The sequence below is a fragment of the Juglans regia genome, chromosome 13 (assembly GCF_001411555.2).
Source record: "Juglans regia cultivar Chandler chromosome 13, Walnut 2.0, whole genome shotgun sequence".
Lineage (NCBI taxonomy): Eukaryota > Viridiplantae > Streptophyta > Magnoliopsida > Fagales > Juglandaceae > Juglans > Juglans regia.
Genome location: NC_049913.1, coordinates 20,145,967 through 20,163,745, shown reverse-complemented (window position 1 = coordinate 20,163,745; position 17,779 = coordinate 20,145,967). Strand labels below are relative to the sequence as shown.

Below are 17,779 nucleotides of genomic sequence, written 5' to 3'. Positions count from 1 at the left end.
TGTTTCGGATACCGTTTCGGAATAGTTTATATTGTTACGGAGATATGATTTGGGATATGATTTATTGTATTTTTGGTGATAATTTCCTTTCTAGCTAGATTAGATATTGATGTAAATACTTGCCTTGTATAGCATATTAGACGCATAGAATCTGGCAACAATCTTGTATATTCTCTTCTATATAATGAAAGCAAACCCTCGGTAAAGGGTATTCAAACCAATTTGACATGGTATCAGAGCCATCAGATCGAAACTTGACTGAGTACACCCATTTACAACCAATAGGTTTGACACCAGAGGGACAAGTCACAAGAGCGAGGAACAGAAATAGTGTCGAGAGTGGCAGTAAGCGAGGTATAGGAAGCGTAGAATCAGATGACAGATCAGTGTTTTGAAGAGGCGTTGAAGGAGGACGTCTATGATACACTACACCTGGTTTAAATCGCTCAATAGAAGAAGAAGACACATCATCAAAAGCGGGTAGAAGAGTAATAGAAGGATAAAAAATAACCTGAGATTGAAAGAAGTTTTGATTTTCAAAGAAAATCACATTTCGGGAGATCCGGAATTTGTTCGCATGAGCATCATAATAAACAAATCCTTTCTGAGTAGGGTTATATCCCATAAAAGCACACGTGGCAGATTGGGCAGCAAGCTTGTGGCGATCAACAAGTGGCAGATGAACAAAACAAACACACTCAAAAGTATGAAATGATTGATACTCAGGAGATATGCCAAATAATCGAAAATAGGGAGAATCATAATTTAGGGTGGTAGTAGGCAAACAATTGATCAAATAAACAGCAGTAGATAAAGCTTCTACCCAGAACTTAGAAGGAACAGATGAATCAATCAGCAAAGTACGGACAACATCTAAGAGATGACGATTCTTACGCTCAGCGACTCCATTTTGTTGAGGGGTATAAGGACAAGAACGCTGAGAAATGATCCATTTTTGCTGAAGATAAGCCTGAAAGGAATGAGACATGTATTCCCCCCCTGAGTCGGAGCGTAAGATTTTGATACAAGTACTGAACTGTGCCTTGACAAGTGCAACAAATTTTTGAAAAACAGAGAACACATCAGCTTTAGAATGGAGAAAATAGATCCAAGTAATTCGACTATAATCATCGATAAACGTCACAAAATAACGATACTGACTATGAGAAATAATAGGACTGACACCCCAAACATCAGTATGCACAATCTCAAAGCAAGTAGAAGCACGACTACCATGCGTAGGAAAAAGGTAATGTTTTACTTTTACCAAGACTACAAGTAGCACAATCAAAAGATACAGGAGACGAAGAATAAGAATCTTTATTGCCCAAAAAAACATGTTTCAAAAGATGAGTCAAGACAACAGAATTAAGACGACCCAATTTATTATGCTAGACTTCATTATTATTGCAGTAGCCGTACAAACAAAAGAAACAACATTAGGAATAGAAAACTGTAAAGGAAATAGACGTTCCACTTTAGGCCCCTTCGCGATCACCGTCCCTGACACCTGATCCTGCACAAGGCAACCACCACGAGAGAAATGAACATCACAGTTATTATCCACAAATTGTCCAACAAAAATCAAATTGGTAGATAAGCCAGGAGAGAAAAACATTTCGAAATGAAGAACCCAAAATACCAATAGCAGCAATGGGAAGTGTATTGCCATTAGCAATCTGAATAGTTTGCGTGTCTCCATACTTACGAACACCATGGAGACCCGTCGTACTACCAGTCATATGATTAGAGACACCCGAATCAACAATCCAAGAAGAAGTAGAGGTAGGATCTGTACCTTGTAGGCCCAAAGCCGTAAAAGCAGACACAATCATCTGTTGAACCATGGCAGGTGTGAGAACAGATGAATCAGAGCTTATAGTGGGGGGCGCAGAAGAAGGCGAAGACTGAACATCAGCTTGAAAGGCTTGGGATTGGCGATTCTGAGGCCGCACACGACAGTCTTTGACGAGATGTCCCTCTTTCTTGCAGTAGTTACAAACTTTCTTCGAATAGTTGCGAGCAATGTGACCGAACTCCTTGCAACTGAAACATTGCAACTTGTTCCTCCCTCTCCCTTGTGCTGCATAGGTGAGATTCACAGCCTTAGAAAAGACCTTCTCAGAAGTCATACCCATTTGAGTGGATAATCGTTGTTCCTCACGCAATAATTCTCCCAAGCAAATATCCAAGGAAGGAACTGGATTACGGTTCAATAAACCGGCTCGAACAGACTCAAATTCAAGTCGAAGTTTCATTAAAAATTGATCGCGTTGACTCTCAACATGAATCGCTTGAAGAGCCGCGAGGGCCGCAGTGGGAACTTTAGCATGAACAATATAGCAGAATACTGGCTCCAAATATTAATAAAAGCAGAATAAAATTGCTTAATGGTCAAATTACCTTGAGTGTAGTTGCTAATTTCCAATTCCAATTGGAATTTCCGAGCGCTGTGATCTTGGTGATAAATACAATGGAGATAGACCCACATAGCCTGAGCCGTAGTAAAACATCGAAGATTTGTCACAAGATGAGACTCTATCGTCCCCAAAAGCCAAGACATTACCTTAGCATCCTTGACCTCCCATTGGGCAAATTCCTATTCATCAGTGGGAACTCGAGCAGAACTATCAATATGGTTTGACAATTCTTTCCCTTTCAAAAACATTTTAAATTGAAATTCCCACGTAGGAAAATTCTTGCCAGTGAAACGAACAATAGTATTCTCAATAGACATGATGAAAGTGACTTAAGAATAGACGGACAAGGTAAATGTTCTCAATAGACCCAACGAAAGAAACGCAGACACTCACGGTAGGACAAACAGATGGGCCAAGGTAAAGAACAACTGAAATAACAAGCCGAATGAGAAGAAGCCCAAAATAACGGAGAGAGATGGCCCAAAGTGATACCTGCCTAGAATAGACACACGGCAAACCAACGGAATCAGCAAACCCGATAGCACGTAGAGACGAAAATGACGACCAGCACCGTCGTCAGCCACGCCAGAAGTGGTTGACCACTACTCAGCTTCACACAGAACCGGCCGACAACCTCAAAGCCACTCACAGATGCCGTCAACCACCACAGAAAGTGCCGACTGGCACAGAAACAGCCCTCACAACTGTCGACAGCCACCAAGATGCCAAGCCCACAAGTCGAAACCACACAAACGTGCGAGAAAACACTCGGGGAACACCACAAACTCAGAAACTCACCAACATCGAGAACGGAGAAGGAAAAAAAAATCCTATCGTCGCAACTCAGAACACTCTCAAAGATTAAAACCACAGAGAAACGATAATCAGAGTAGGGGCTCTGGTACCATGTCAAAGATTAAGGCTCGTCTCATAGCCCTTTGGAACTGGCGGGAGTATGGTATTGATTATGAAGAGACATTTGCACCTGTTGCCAAAATGACTACTGTATAGACTATCTTGGCACTTGTTGTGTCGCAGGGATGGTCTCTCCGGCAGATGGATGTGAATAATGCGTTTCTACATGGGGAGTTGAAGGAAGAAATCTATATGTCTCCACCTCCCGGCATGTTTACTACACTTTCCTCAGAGGTTTGTCGGCTACGCCGATCTTTGTATGGACTGAAACAGGCTCCTCATGCATGGTTTGATAAATTTTGCTCTACTTTACTTGCTTTTCACTTTACTCAGAGTCAGTTTGATTCCTCGTTGTTTCTTCGCAAGACTTCTGCAGGAATTGTACTGCTTCTGGTATATGTTGATGACATTGTGATTACTGGCTCTGATACTGAGTTAATTAAGCAATTACAACAGCATCTCAAGGCCTCTTTTCACATGAAAGATCTTGGTCCCTTGCAGTACTTTCTTGGCCTTGAGGTGCAAATTACTCCGACTGGTACATTGTTACACCAACATAAATACACACAAGAACTGATTTCATTGGCTAGTCTCCAATCGGGTAACTCTGTTCTTACTCCCTTGGAGATAAATCTTAAGCTTCGTCAGGAGGAAGACGAACTTCTCTCAGATCCATCCTTGTATCGACATCTCGTTGGGAGTTTGAACTACTTGAAGATTACTCGTCCTAACATTTCTTTTGCTGTGCAGCATATCAGTCAATTTATGCAGGCCTCCCGACATCTTCACTTAGCCGCTGTCTGCCGCATTATCTGATATCTGAAGGGCACCTCTACACGAGGGTTATTCTTTTCTAAGGAATCTTCCTTACAGTTGGTGGGGTATAGTGATGCTGATTGGCCCGGATGTGCGGATACTCGTTGCTCTGTTACTGGCTGGTGCATGTTTTTAGGCAATGCACTCATTTCTTGGAAGAGTAAGAAGCAAGACAGAGTTTCCAAATCCTCCATTGAGTCTGAGTATCGTGCTATGTCTTCCGCATGCTCTAAGATCACATGGCTTTGTGGGTTATTGGGTGAACTTGGTTTTCCTCAACTTCAGTCCACTCCTCTTCATGCTGATAATACTAGTTCTATTTAAATCGCCGCTAATCCTATATTCCATGAGCGTACGAAACATATTGAAGTCGATTGTCATTCCATACGAGAATCCTTTGACAAACATGTGATTACTCTTCCTCACATTTCCACCGAACATCAAACTGCCGACATATTCACTAAAGCTCTTTCTCGGCACCGGCATCAGTTCTTAGTTGACAAATTGATGCTTCTTGATCTACTAGCATCAAGTTGAGGGAGGATGTTACGGAGATATGATTTGGGATATGATTTATTGTATTTTTGGTGATAATTTCCTTTCTAGCTAGATTAGATATTGATGTAAATACTTACCTTGTATAGCATATTAGACGCATAGAATCTGGCAACAGTCTTGTATATTCTCTTCTATATAATGAAAGCAAACTCTCGGTAAAGGATATTCAAACCAATTTGACATATATGAATAATTTATATATAAATATATATATATAAATTATAAATAGTCTGGTCTGAATTAGGGGGTAAAAAAATTGAGCTTGCAGTTTGAAGAAATGAAAAAAAGAAGAAGAAAAAAGTAAAGGCTGAAATATTTGCCGGTACGAGCCAAAATATAGGCCTATACGGGCCGAAACGGCTAAAATTCTGACCGGTATGAAACTATACCCTTCTCTATACTGGCTATGCCACAGAAACGGTATATTTTGGCCGTACCGGCCGGTATGGTACGAAATTCAAAACTTTGCTCAGAACCCTTTCCTTGGAGCTGAACCCAATATTTTCATGTTCTTAGAGGGCTAGAAGCATTTCTAAATGGACCGAAGGTGTCGGCAATGGGGTGGGGAGGGATTAGTTTCCTAGTGTGGCTAGGTTTCCTAGCAAGGTTAGGATTCACTAGTTTCACTAGTATTTCTTGGTATACCAAGAAACCAAGAAATACTTCTCTTTTAGGGTTTTAATCCAACATTGATGACTGTGGCAGTCTCCTATGCAGTGGAATTTTTCTCTATGGTGATTTTAGGGCTCAGGTATTACACCGAAATTCCCCATTCAGCATCAGTATAAGCTTTTGTCTTCAAGGAATCATGTAGATTAAATGGAACACCTTTGGTCGAGTGTGTGGTTAAAAGATAAATATGCCAACTAATTGCTGATGTCTCTTTTCTCCACCAAAGGACTCTTACCATGCTGTCCTAGGTTATCAATAGCTTTACATCCCGATATTCCTATTTCCGAGAAGGTCAATTATATTATTTTGTTGAGGAAGAAATATTTATATCCAGATCTTGCCACTTCATCTCTAGAAAGTAGTTCAAATTGTTGAAGTTTTTTATTTCAAATTCATGTGCCAGGGATTCCTCGACATCATCGGTTCTAGTAGGCACTATGCTGTCCAATAAGAGCCATAACCTTCCTTTGTTGAGAATTTTTAATAACAGTGTGTGGTCAGCTGGCCTTCATACCATGATGAAATTAAGAGAGGAAAATAACAATAGAATTTGCTAGGGGAAATTAAACCCCGAAGCTTGAAATTTTCATTGATATGATCTATTATTTAGACAGTAGGAGAATCTAGAGCTAATGATAATATCATACAATTAAGGGCGAATTGAAACAAACATGGAAAGCATAAATTAAGGTGTAAATTACTAATTTCCCAGCCTAGGATAAATTAAGGTCACCAACCACACGCACAATCTGTTTACATATATAGGACTTCTGTCCCTTAAACTCAAGGAACTAGTTTCCTCCAGGCATGGGGAGATGTTGCAAATAATACGGCATTGAGGTTGGTAAAACACTGCATGAAGTGGGAAGGTTGCTTCAAAACCAAACATAATTATTTAGCTTGATTGACAATGGGAGGATGCTTGAAGAAGTGAGTGATGGCTCTCAGGTTTTCATCTTTGAAATATTCTGGCCTTTTCCTATTGTTGACAGCAGTTGGTTAGTTTGCTTGATCATGTGTGAGGCTATATCAGCTACCCATTAAAGTTTACAGAAGAGGGTAAATAGAGGCTTATCTTAGGCATGTATTATTGTTTTCAAAGATTAATAAAAAAGTTCGGTAGGTAGAGGACTATATAAAGCATATATTGGTTTTGATGTAGGATAGAAGTGAGACAAGAGGTAGAACAGAATATTAAGAAATAGAGAAGAGAAATGAACGAGAGAGGAGGGAGGGAGAAGAAGAAAGCAAGCGGGACTGGAAGGGGCGGCTAGCGCATCAGCTTTGTATTCAAAATCAACTAACTCCAAAATTCCTTAAAATGTCTTTAAGTAGTAGGGCAATACAAACCCTAAATGAAATAACTAACACATAAATAAAATAACAAAAATAGAAAATGTCTGTAAATAGTAGGGCAATACAAACCCTAAATAAAATAGACAAAACATTAATAAAATAACTAAAACATTAATAGGAGATGTCCTCATCAACTCTCCCGGGGTGGAAAAACCTTGACTCTGTCGAGTTGATGAGTCACACTAAGGCTGCAATCAATCACCCAACCATAAGCTAAGTGGTTGAGCATGCTTCTTCCGACGACCATAAACACGTGTGAGTGGAGGTCTGAATCTGGTGTCCTTACCCACTTCTCTAGAACAGGTGGCTGGTGACCCAGGCAAAGGAAGATCCTGCTGGCTCCGATAAAGCTCCAATAAATCTGGATCAAGCTGCTGTAGTGTCTCTCTGGGAATCCATGTACAATCAGAATCTGGTCGATCGACCCAACGAATAAGGAAACGCTGAACCTCTCCATCATTGGTCAACACAATCTGTTCATCTAGAATAGTATCAATTTTATCTTTGTGTGATGTGATGGATGGTAGTGGATTAGGAGTTACAAAAGGTTCAGGATCAAGGTTCACAGATGGAGGCAGAAAATGATCACTGGAGGGATTGAAATGGCCTTTATAAGCAACTAAGTCCTCAACATTGAAAGTAGGGTGGTAACCAAAATGTGATGGAAGATCAATAATATATGCATTTGGACCAACACGCTTTAAAATTTTAAAAGGACCAGCACTACGTGTTTGCAATTTGGAAGTGGATCCAGGTGGACGCTGTTCCGGTCTAATTCGAATCATAACATAATCCCCAACTTTAAATTCAACATGTCGTTTATGCAAATCAGCTTGCAGTTTATATGATGCATTACTGGCCTCAAGTTGTTTATTGATCTCAATATGCAAGTCATGAAGATATTGAACAAAAGCCTCAGCTGACACAGATACATGAGCATGAGGAGACATGGGAATAAGGTCTAAAGGCTTCCTAGGTTTGTAGCCATGAACAACTTCAAAGGGACTCATACCTATAGACCGATTCACCGAACTGTTATATGCAATCTGAGCTGTAGGGAGGATCAAATCCCAATTCCTAAGATTCTCCTGAACCAGACATCTTAATAAGTTGCCAAGACTGCGGTTAACAACTTCAGTTTGACCATCTGTCTGGGGGTGGTAAGCAGTGGAGAATTTCAATTTAGTGCCAACCATATGCCATAGGGTTCTCCAAAAATGACTTGTGAAACGAACATCCCTATCTGAAACAATGGTTTTAGGAAGACCATACAACTTGACAATCTCGTTAAAGTACAACCTAGCGACCTTAGACGCATCTGAAGTTTTGCTACAAGGGATAAAGTGAGCCATTTTCGAGAAACGGTTCACTACAACAAAAATAGAATCATACTTCTTCAGAGTGCGTGGAAGTCCCAACACAAAATCCATACTAACGTCTTGCCAAGGACAACTAGGGACAGGAAGGGGTGTGTAGAGACCAGTATTTTGTCGCTTTTGTTTGGCTAATTGACAAGTATTACAGGTGCTAACTATCTTAGCCACATCTCTCTTCAAGCTAGGCTAATAGAATTGACGTTCAATCTCTTCTATGGTCTTATCACGTCCAAAATGTCCAGCTAAGCCTCCGGCATGAACTTCCCAAACTATAAAGTCTCTAACTGAAGTCCGAGGGATACACAACTTATTGGTTTTAAAAAGATAACCATCCTCCAAACGGAAACCATCAGTGGTATCCGACTGCCCGCTTTGCAAAGCGAAAAAAGTATCCCTAAAATCAAGACAAGACTCATACTCTTCCTTAAGTCTTTCAAAACCTATGACCTTGACATTCATGATAGACAAAAGGGAGATACTGCGGCTCAAGGCATCAGCTGCTTGGTTCTCAACGCCCTTCCTATGCTTTAAAGCAAAAGAATAAGCTTGCAAATACTCAACCCAAAGGCCATGCCTAAAATTCAATTTTTTCTGGGAATTGAGGTAGCGGAGGGCCTCATGATCTGAATAAAGAACAAACTCCTGAGGTAGCAAATAATGGCGCCAATAGCGCAAAGCTTGCACAACCGCGTACAGTTCCTTATCATAGGTAGAGTACCGTTGTTTGGCATCATTTAACTTCTCACTGAAATAAGCAACAGGGTGGCGTTCCTGGCTAAGAACTCCACCTATTCCTACCCCTGAAGCATCACACTCAACCTCAAAAACTTTGGAGAAATCAGGAAGTCGCATGATAGGAGCTTCCGTCATTCGCTTCTTGACTAACTTAAAAGCCTTAGCCGCTTCCGATGTCCACTGAAATTCTCCCCTCTTCATGCACTCCGTGATAGGAGCCATGATTGTGCTAAACCCCTTAATAAAACGACGATAAAATGTAGCTAGACCATGAAAACTCCTGACATCATGTATAGTCTTGGGCTCAGGCCAACCAACAATGGCCTGAATCTTTGTGGGGTCAGCAGATACTCCAGTAGAAGACACAATGAATCCTAGGAAGACAACCCGATCGGTGAAGAAAGAACATTTCTTCACGTTAGCATACAGATTTGTCTCACGAAGAGTGGAACAAACCTGTGTGAGATGATCTAGATGTTGTTTCTTAGTCCTACTGTAAATGAGAATGTCATCAAAGTAGACGACGAGGAACTTACCCATGAAAGGCCGAAGAGCTTGTGTCATCACTCTCATAAAAGTACTTGGGGCATTGGTTAGTCCAAAAGGCATGACTAACCACTCATAAAGGCCATCCTTCGTCTTGAAGGCAGTCTTCCACTCATCACCCTGGCGAATCCTAATTTGGTGATACCCACTCTTTAAATCAATTTTCGAAAATATTGTGGCACCAACCATCATATCCAACATATCATCAAGCCTAGGGATGGGAAATCGATATTTCACTGTGATCCTATTAATGGCACGACTATCAATGCACATCCTCCAAGAACTATCTTTCTTAGGAGTCAAAAGGGCAGGAACTGCACAAGGACTTAAACTCTTACGGATAAAGCCTTTGTGAAGAAGTTCACCCACTTGTCTTTGGAGCTCAGCATGCTCAGTGGGATTCATCCTATAATGAGGCACTTTGGGAAGGGACGCTCCTGGGACGAGATCTATGGCATGTTGAATATCTCTTAGAGGAGGTAAGTGGTCAGGGAGGTCTTCAGGGAAGACATCCCGTAACTCCTGAAAAAATGATTGGGCCTCATCAGGGACCACTACTGGAGATGCCAAAGGAACCTCCATAACAACTACAACAAACACAACAGGAGCACTCACGAGTGCAAGCTCAAACTCCATAGAGTTAATGATATTTAACCATTTTCGTTCCACAATTTTCTTTGTTTGTTGTGAACCAACAGGTTTTGGAGGTAAAGGGTTAAGATGAATCTTCTTTCCATTAAACACAAAGGAACATGAATTGGATCGACCATGGATAGTCACATCTAAGTCGAATAACCAAGGCCTGCCAAGAATGACATGACCGACATCCATAGGAATGACGTCACACCATATACGATCCTTATATTCTAAGAACTGGATAGGAACTAGACAACGCTCTTTCACAGCTATGGAAGAGGTATCAACCCAAGAAATACTATACGGCTGAGGGTGAGGCACTGGTTGTAATCCAAGACGGGACACAGTAGCCACAGAAACCACATTAATGCAACTCCCACTATCCACAATGATTTTACAACCCTTATCATTGATTTTGATATAAGTATGAAAGATGGCATGACGGCGCCAATCATCAGCACCTTTTGGTTGGGTAAGGGTGCAACGTACAACACTTAATCTGGGTGTGTCGGGAGCATGAGGTACAGAACTTAAATCCACAGGAAAGGTTCGGATACAACCTAAGAAGGTATCCTCATCATCACCTAAATCACCAAACTCCTCAAGATTAGGTTCATAGACTTGATCTTCTAACATTTCATCAACTATACCCTCATGTTCCTCAATGACTAGGGTTCGACTAGGACAATTGGAAGAAATGTGACCAAAACCCTTACATTTGAAACACTGCAAGCGGGAGGAAGTCCTTGGAATTTCAGGACCTTTACCCTTATTTTCCCATGCGGGGGAAACATTAGATGGCGGAGGTCCTAAGTGAGACTTAGGGGAAAGGGTGGGCGCTGGGGTGATGGAAGGGCGGTTGTCATCACGCCTTCCATACGGAGTCCTCATGACCGACTCATAGTCTCGGACTAAAGAGTAAGCATGGTCAAGTGTAGCGACACCCCGGAGGACAAGCTCGCGTCTAAGGTCATCTTTTAAGCCTTGTTTAAACCGACTCAAAGTCATGGCCTCATCCTCAACAATATGACATCTCGTTCGGAATTCATCAAATTGAGTGACATACTCAGTCACTGGCCGATTCCCTGTGTAAGGGCATTCCATTGGTCCAACAAATTACTCCTGTAAGATTGGGGCAGGTATTTCTCTTGAAGACGACGCTTCATTTCTTCCCAACTCCCAACAGGAGGCGCATGACGCCTCTCAAGGAGATCCTCTACACTTTCCCAAAAGAGTTGGGCAGTGCCAGTTAGTTTCAGGCTAGCAAATTGAACTCTTCGATCTTCAGGGACTCTATACCAGGTAAAGAAACGATCCATATCCCTAATCCATTGAGTAAAAACTCGAGGATCTAGGCAACCATCAAAAGTAGGGGCCTCTAGCTTAATGTTTCTAAATAAACGCTCCTCATGGCGAGTAGGGGACTGAGTACCTTGGCGGTAATGGTCTCGTTCTCGCTCACGATCATAATCCCTACCCCCACGATCATGTCTGACATGTTGTCGATCACCTCGTCGACGACGATGGCGTTTATTTTGGGACACTTCAGAGTTGTCAGACGAATGAGGGAGTTCCTCAAAATTGTTCAACCTAGCAGCTAGGTCCCTGTTCTCCTCACGAGTAGCAGCCATCTCAGTTTGGACAGCCGCTAATTGAGTTTGTACATGTTGCTGGTTATTGGCTAGTTGAGCTAATTGCCGAGTGAGGGCATCAAATTGGGAAGGATCTATGGTAAAAGTACTGGAACTAGAGGTAACAAGACGACCACTACGCAACTGCATGCAATGCAACACCCGCTAAATGAAGTGCAATGGAGAGATCAATGAACAATAAATGCAAGCAATGAAAAATATCAACTGAACCAAATAATAATGTCTTTTTTTTTTTTTTTTTTGGGATTAAGTAAATTCAAAATACGGCAAACAAATAATATTGATGTTTAAAATAACAAAGCAATGGTCAAATGCTAATCAAACAAGTCCAATCACGTAGCAATGCTGATTTCTTTTTTGAAAGACAATCAATGCAAAAATGAGAGTAAAGCTTCAGGCTATGGAAGTGAGAATGGAAACACAAGAAATAGGAAGTAAAACAAAATCCAAGTGTTGAATAAATCTAGCCGTAGCAAATGCTGGTTTGGCTAAGTTCACTATGGTAATAGCAACACAGAGAAACAATTAATACATTTTCAAAACAAACCGATTGTGTAAAACCAAAGAAAGAGATAGTAAAACTTCCCTTTGCTCGTGTTGATAACTGTGCACAATCGTTGAAAAGTCACGCGCGGAAGGACAAGCCACTCCGACTCCCTTTCTTTATTTCTTTTGCATTCGGCTGTTTCTGCGTTGGAAGTCGCGCGAGAGGAGAAACCGAAGGAGAGTTAGACGTCTGGTAGAGGGAGAAGAATCGGAGTTGAGATGTTGTGTTTCCGGCGTCGTCTGCCTCAAGTCTAGTGGTTTCGGCGAGGTCTGTATTGTTTTCTCTCTTTTTTTTTTTTTTTCGCACCTGTTGTCTCTGGGTATCTCGGCACTGGGTGTCTCGGGAGAGGCCGTTTCAGGAGAGACCGAGGGGTGGTATCTCGGCACTGGGTGAAACGGAGGTAAGGAGAGGCAGCTACGGTGGTATCTCGGCACTGGGTGTTTCGGGAGAAGCCGAGGGGTGAGACGGAGGTAACGGAGAGGTCGAGAGGCTTACCGGCAGTGTGCTCCGGGTCGAGAGGGGTAGCGATGGCGGCCACTCACAGAGAACGAGATGGAGAATCGGAGAGGGCCGATTCACTGAAGAGAACCCAGTTTTCGGCAAGGTCTTTGACGGGTTTTGCTTTGGCTTGGATCGAAGGGAACTCAGATGGACGAGTTTGGGATTAATCTATTGTTTGAGAAAACAATAGAACCGGCTCTTGATACCAATATGATGTAGGATAGAAGTGAGACAAGAGGTAGAACAGAATATTAAGAAATAGAGAAGAGAAATGAACGAGAGAGGAGGGAGGGAGAAGAAGAAAGCAAGCGGGAACTGGAAGGGGCGGCTAGTGCATCAGCTTTGTATTCAAAATCAACTAACTCCAAAATTCCTTAAAATGTCTTTAAGTAGTAGGGCAATACAAACCCTAAATGAAATAACTAACACATAAATAAAATAACAAAAATAGAAAATGTCTGTAAATAGTAGGGCAATACAAACCCTAAATAAAATAGACAAAACATTAATAAAATAACTAAAACATTAATAGGAGATGTCCTCATCAGGTTTCTTTCGAAAGGCAATAGAAGAAATGCAAAGTTCTGTCTTTTATTTGACATGTGACGAGGCATCTGTGTCGAGTGTGATGCTCTAAACCATAGGGTGATCTAGGTTGATCCTACTCTCTGCCCATTGTCTTTCATGTTTACCTCTCTTGTTCTGTGTCCTAACCTCTTTACTTGTATTATTCTCTCTATACTCTAATATTTAAGCCCCAAAGCATGCATAAGATCTGTTTGTTTTGCTTTAAAAATTGCATTATGCTTCATATTATCTTGTTACATTCCTGGAAAACTTGTCATTTCTCAATACTGAAGTTCTTTATATTCGCAACTCTTTTTTTTATCAGTAAATAAGAATTTTATTAAATATTCGTACTTAAACATTTTCTACTCATGATTTCTTCTTCTCTACATTCTCTTCAACAGCTTTGAGTTGTTTGAATTTCCATGTTAATCCTGGGCAACAATTTGTCCATAATATATATTCTCCATCGTTAGCGACATTCCCTCATGCTAAACATATGTACCTCATTTGTTTTCATAAATGAATTCATCTACTGAGAAAAAAACTTTTAGTTTCAATCAAATTTTCCCTCTTTTATTGTAATTAATCAAACTTCTTTTTTTCTTCTGGGGGAATGGGTAAGTAATCAGTATTTTCCTGATCATGAATGTATCAATAGATTATATATCTCAACTATTACATACGATTATGAAATGTCTTTTGTTTTGTTCGTCAATTTATTCTTGCCAGTGTATAAACTGAATGATACTCAGACAAAACAAATAAATACTGGGACCATACTGCGCTGCATAATCTTGCAGCCAAGTTCAGACATTTGATGCTATTGTGAATACTTGTTCCTGTACAAAACTTCTTTCCAACCACATACACATCTGTCTTTTCTGACAAACTCTTTGATAAGTTCAACTGCTTGAAGTGAAGTATTACGGCAAGCGTAGTATTATGGAATTCATTGTTATATACATCTTGAGGTGTCTTTTCTCAACCCCCACCCATCCTTCAGCAGGGTTCTCAATCATACAATTTTATTCGCTCAAGTGAACATAATAGTAGCGTGTTTGGTAGATTCCGTTCACGGCACAACCGGCAAGCATCATTTGATGATGAAATTCTCAGCTGCCGTACTGTTGATCTCTGCACATCAACTATAAAGATAGATGCAGAGGACATGGATCTACGTCTTTGCTTCCGAGTAATTTCTCCATTAAAAACTTATACATTACAGGTAATTGACTTTGGTTTTTTTTTTGATAAGTATGACTTTGGTTTTTAGTATCATATCATGGCTATTCTGCTGCATTGTAGAGACTTTACTGCATAAGTGTCCTTGTTTTCCTGCAGGAAACCTGCAGGGTTGGTTTTCCAAGTGTACTAAGCATTTAATTACATTCTACTGATTTGTGGCAAAGAATTGTAATTAATTTTGTCAACATTTTCGTAAATACGCGAAAACAATAAGTTTTTGAAGCATGATGAAAATGCTGAAAACAATTCGGAAACTTGTTGGAATGCTAGGAAATGTGAAAGCGATCATAAAAAATTTCGTTTATAGATTGGTTAAAATGTGCTGGGCATATACCCTTGATCAAGGTGGACAACAGGGGTATGGAATTGGAGAGAATGTTGGCATCATCCAAAAAATAGATCATCCATTGATGACCTTCCAGTGCAACCAAAGGAGTTGCATAGATGATGATGATTATAATAGTTTTGCTGCAATAAGCATGCATCAAATCACTTATATAATCTAATCCAGTTGCATTTTTCAGAAATCATAAATTTTAAAAAATGAACGTGGGTAGAATCAGTTGTAAGTAGGTCATTTAGCTGTTTGAATCCACTGAGTCGCAAAATCTAAATATGTATGTATACGAACTTGGGTTTGAAGCAAATTGGAATCATATCAATATGATATTTACAACTGAGAGGCAATATCATCCAAAGATCAGAAAAAAATTAAAAGAACAAGACAAGTATTACATTCCTTTCAACGAAACAGTGTATGATGAAGGATAATGTGTTGTTTCTTTGAATATTTATTTGTATTTTAATTTTCTGGATGACTCTCGGGGTGCCTTCTAAGCCACTCGGGGACTTTTCTAGGAGGGCTTGTTTCAGTTTCAAGTGTGATAGAGATGTTTTGCATTTTTTTGAAGGCTGTAAAGTGTATATATGTTCTGTAACAACCTTCCTTTCTGGTTGTTTCTTTTTATAATTTTTTTGTTCCTTTTAAATTGGTCGCAATATGATCATAATATTCTGGAGCATATTGTCCCTAGTTTTTTATCATAACCTTGTTTGGTCAGGCTGAAAATGAAGCAGATAGGATGGACTGGATAAACAAAATTACAGGAGCTATTACATCTCTTTTGAATTCTCATTTTCTTCAAAAGGTTTGTTCATTCAAAGCATCGTGTCTCTCATTGTGATGGCATACAATTTGTTGATGGAAATCAATTGTAGCTTTCTCTAACAAGAACTAGCTGTATCTTCTGCAGCTGCATCCTGGAAGAAAACTTGTCAAGAGTAGCAGTGGTGCTTTTACTGATGTTCAATCACTAGACAGCCATGAAAGTTTAAAAGATGACACAAAATTCAGTGAAGCTGATTCGGTTTCTAGTATCCTGAGAGCAATTCCTGGAAACGATATTTGTGCAGAGTGCAGCACTCCTGAACCAGATTGGGCATCTCTCAATCTCGGTGTATTATTATGTATTGAATGCTCTGGTGTTCATCGGAATCTTGGCGTTCATATCTCAAAGGTGCCTTTTATTTTAAAACGAAAGTTGGAAAGTTATTACTTTTGTTTTATTATGTAGCTTATAATTGTCTGCATCTGTATTGTGTCCTGACTGTTTATTGTCCTAACACTAGCATATTTTTCGAGAATATTATAATTTATTCTTTGATGATAATGATATTATTTTATGAAATTACGAACTCAAAAAAAAAAAAAAACATATTTTATGAAAGTACGCAGTAGCTGTGCCAGTGATGACTGAAGTGATGTGTTTCTCTATTCTTTCTGCCTTTTAGGCAATTTTCAGCGTCTCACCCTTATATTCCCTTGGCACTCTTTCAATGTCATTCCATTCATATACTAGCATTTAAATGATACGCAATATAACTTCTCTAGCATGCAGACATGCCTTTTCCACCTTGCCAAATTCGGTGTTATTTTATTTTTTGTAAGTAAGATAATTTTCATCAATGATAAAATGGCACTATCTAAGCACACCAGGAGTATACATCAGATGTACCTAACTGGAGAAAGAAAAAGAATCAAGGAAGTCCTGAAAACTAAATCTAGGAAAACATCAATGAGCTGCCATCCACAGCTATATTGTTAGGAATAAAACTTTGGATTCTCCATTGTTCTTGTGCTGTCTTCAAAACTCCTTACATTTCTTTCACTCAAAATGCATGACATTAAGCAACGGATCCATTTCCCTTAACATTCAGCTGTGTTCATAGTCAATAGACCTTCCATCATGCTAACATTTCTACCACTTGTCTCAGCATCACCCATACCAACCCATAAAAGCCAAAAGCAGCTTGCCACAAAGTACTAGCTAACTGACAATGAAGTAAGAGATGATCCATGGTTTGCCCAGCCCTTTTGTACATGCAACACCACTCCATTATCACAATGTCTTGTTTGTACATTCTCCAAGATAAGTATCTTCCTTAATGCAGCCGTTCAAACACAGAAGGCCGCTTTAGGAGGCCTTACTTCCCCAAATGGATTTTCAAGGGAGGATAACATTGTCACGAGGGATCAAAAGCATTATAAAACAACCTGGCTTCAAATAATCCCACTTGGATGAGGCCCATTGCATATTTTGTTTCTCATTTTGTCTCATGCATGTATGCTACAACAGAACATAGAATGAGGTCCATTTGTCAATCCTGTATGGTTCTAATAAACACACTACCCATTCGATATCCATTCGAAAGTTGGAAGTCTCGGCCACTGATCCTTCCTGAGAGCAAGGTGGAATATATCCAGAAAAGCCCCTTTAAGAATGATCTATTTGCTAGAAGCCTTATGTTAAGTTTCATGTAAACACTATTTGGTAAAGTTAAGTTTCATGTTCAATGAGAAGCTTTATGTTAATTTTCAGAGTAATAACCTGATGACCAAAATGTTGGCATGATTGAAGTTTCCTCTACTGCAGGTGAGATCTTTAACTTTAGATGTCAGGGTTTGGGAACCTACTGTCTTGGACTTGTTCCGGAACTTGGGCAATTCTTTTTGCAACTCCATATGGGAGGAATTGCTTCTTCATGAGAATGAAAGGTAAGATTTCCTTGTTCTGTTACCATATTAGCTACATACCACTTAGGAACAATGCAAAACAGTTTACTTAAAGATTCCTGACTACTAGATATCAATAGATTTGGACCCAACCATCACTGCTAGTTTAAATGGAAGTGATTGTAATCTTGCTGTAAAGGAACTGTTGGAATATGTTATAT

General features: G+C 39.9%; 1 protein-coding gene across 6 annotated transcripts in view; it reads left to right on the top strand.

Annotated features, from left to right (window-relative positions):
• LOC109006397 (ADP-ribosylation factor GTPase-activating protein AGD4-like) overlaps positions 1–17,779 on the top strand; it is a 55,402-nt gene that overhangs the window by 26,473 nt on the left and 11,150 nt on the right. For 4 of the 6 annotated variants that reach the window (XM_018985680.2, XM_018985665.2, XM_035684222.1 and 1 more), the window contains 4 exons: positions 14,304–14,525; positions 15,607–15,693; positions 15,799–16,062; positions 17,479–17,600. In XM_018985680.2, the coding sequence (XP_018841225.1) occupies positions 14,304–14,525; positions 15,607–15,693; positions 15,799–16,062; positions 17,479–17,600 (695 nt within the window). The remainder of the gene's footprint in view (positions 1–14,303; positions 14,526–15,606; positions 15,694–15,798; positions 16,063–17,478; positions 17,601–17,779) is intronic. The other 2 variants (XM_018985672.2, XM_035684221.1) reach the window with 1 other exon arrangement.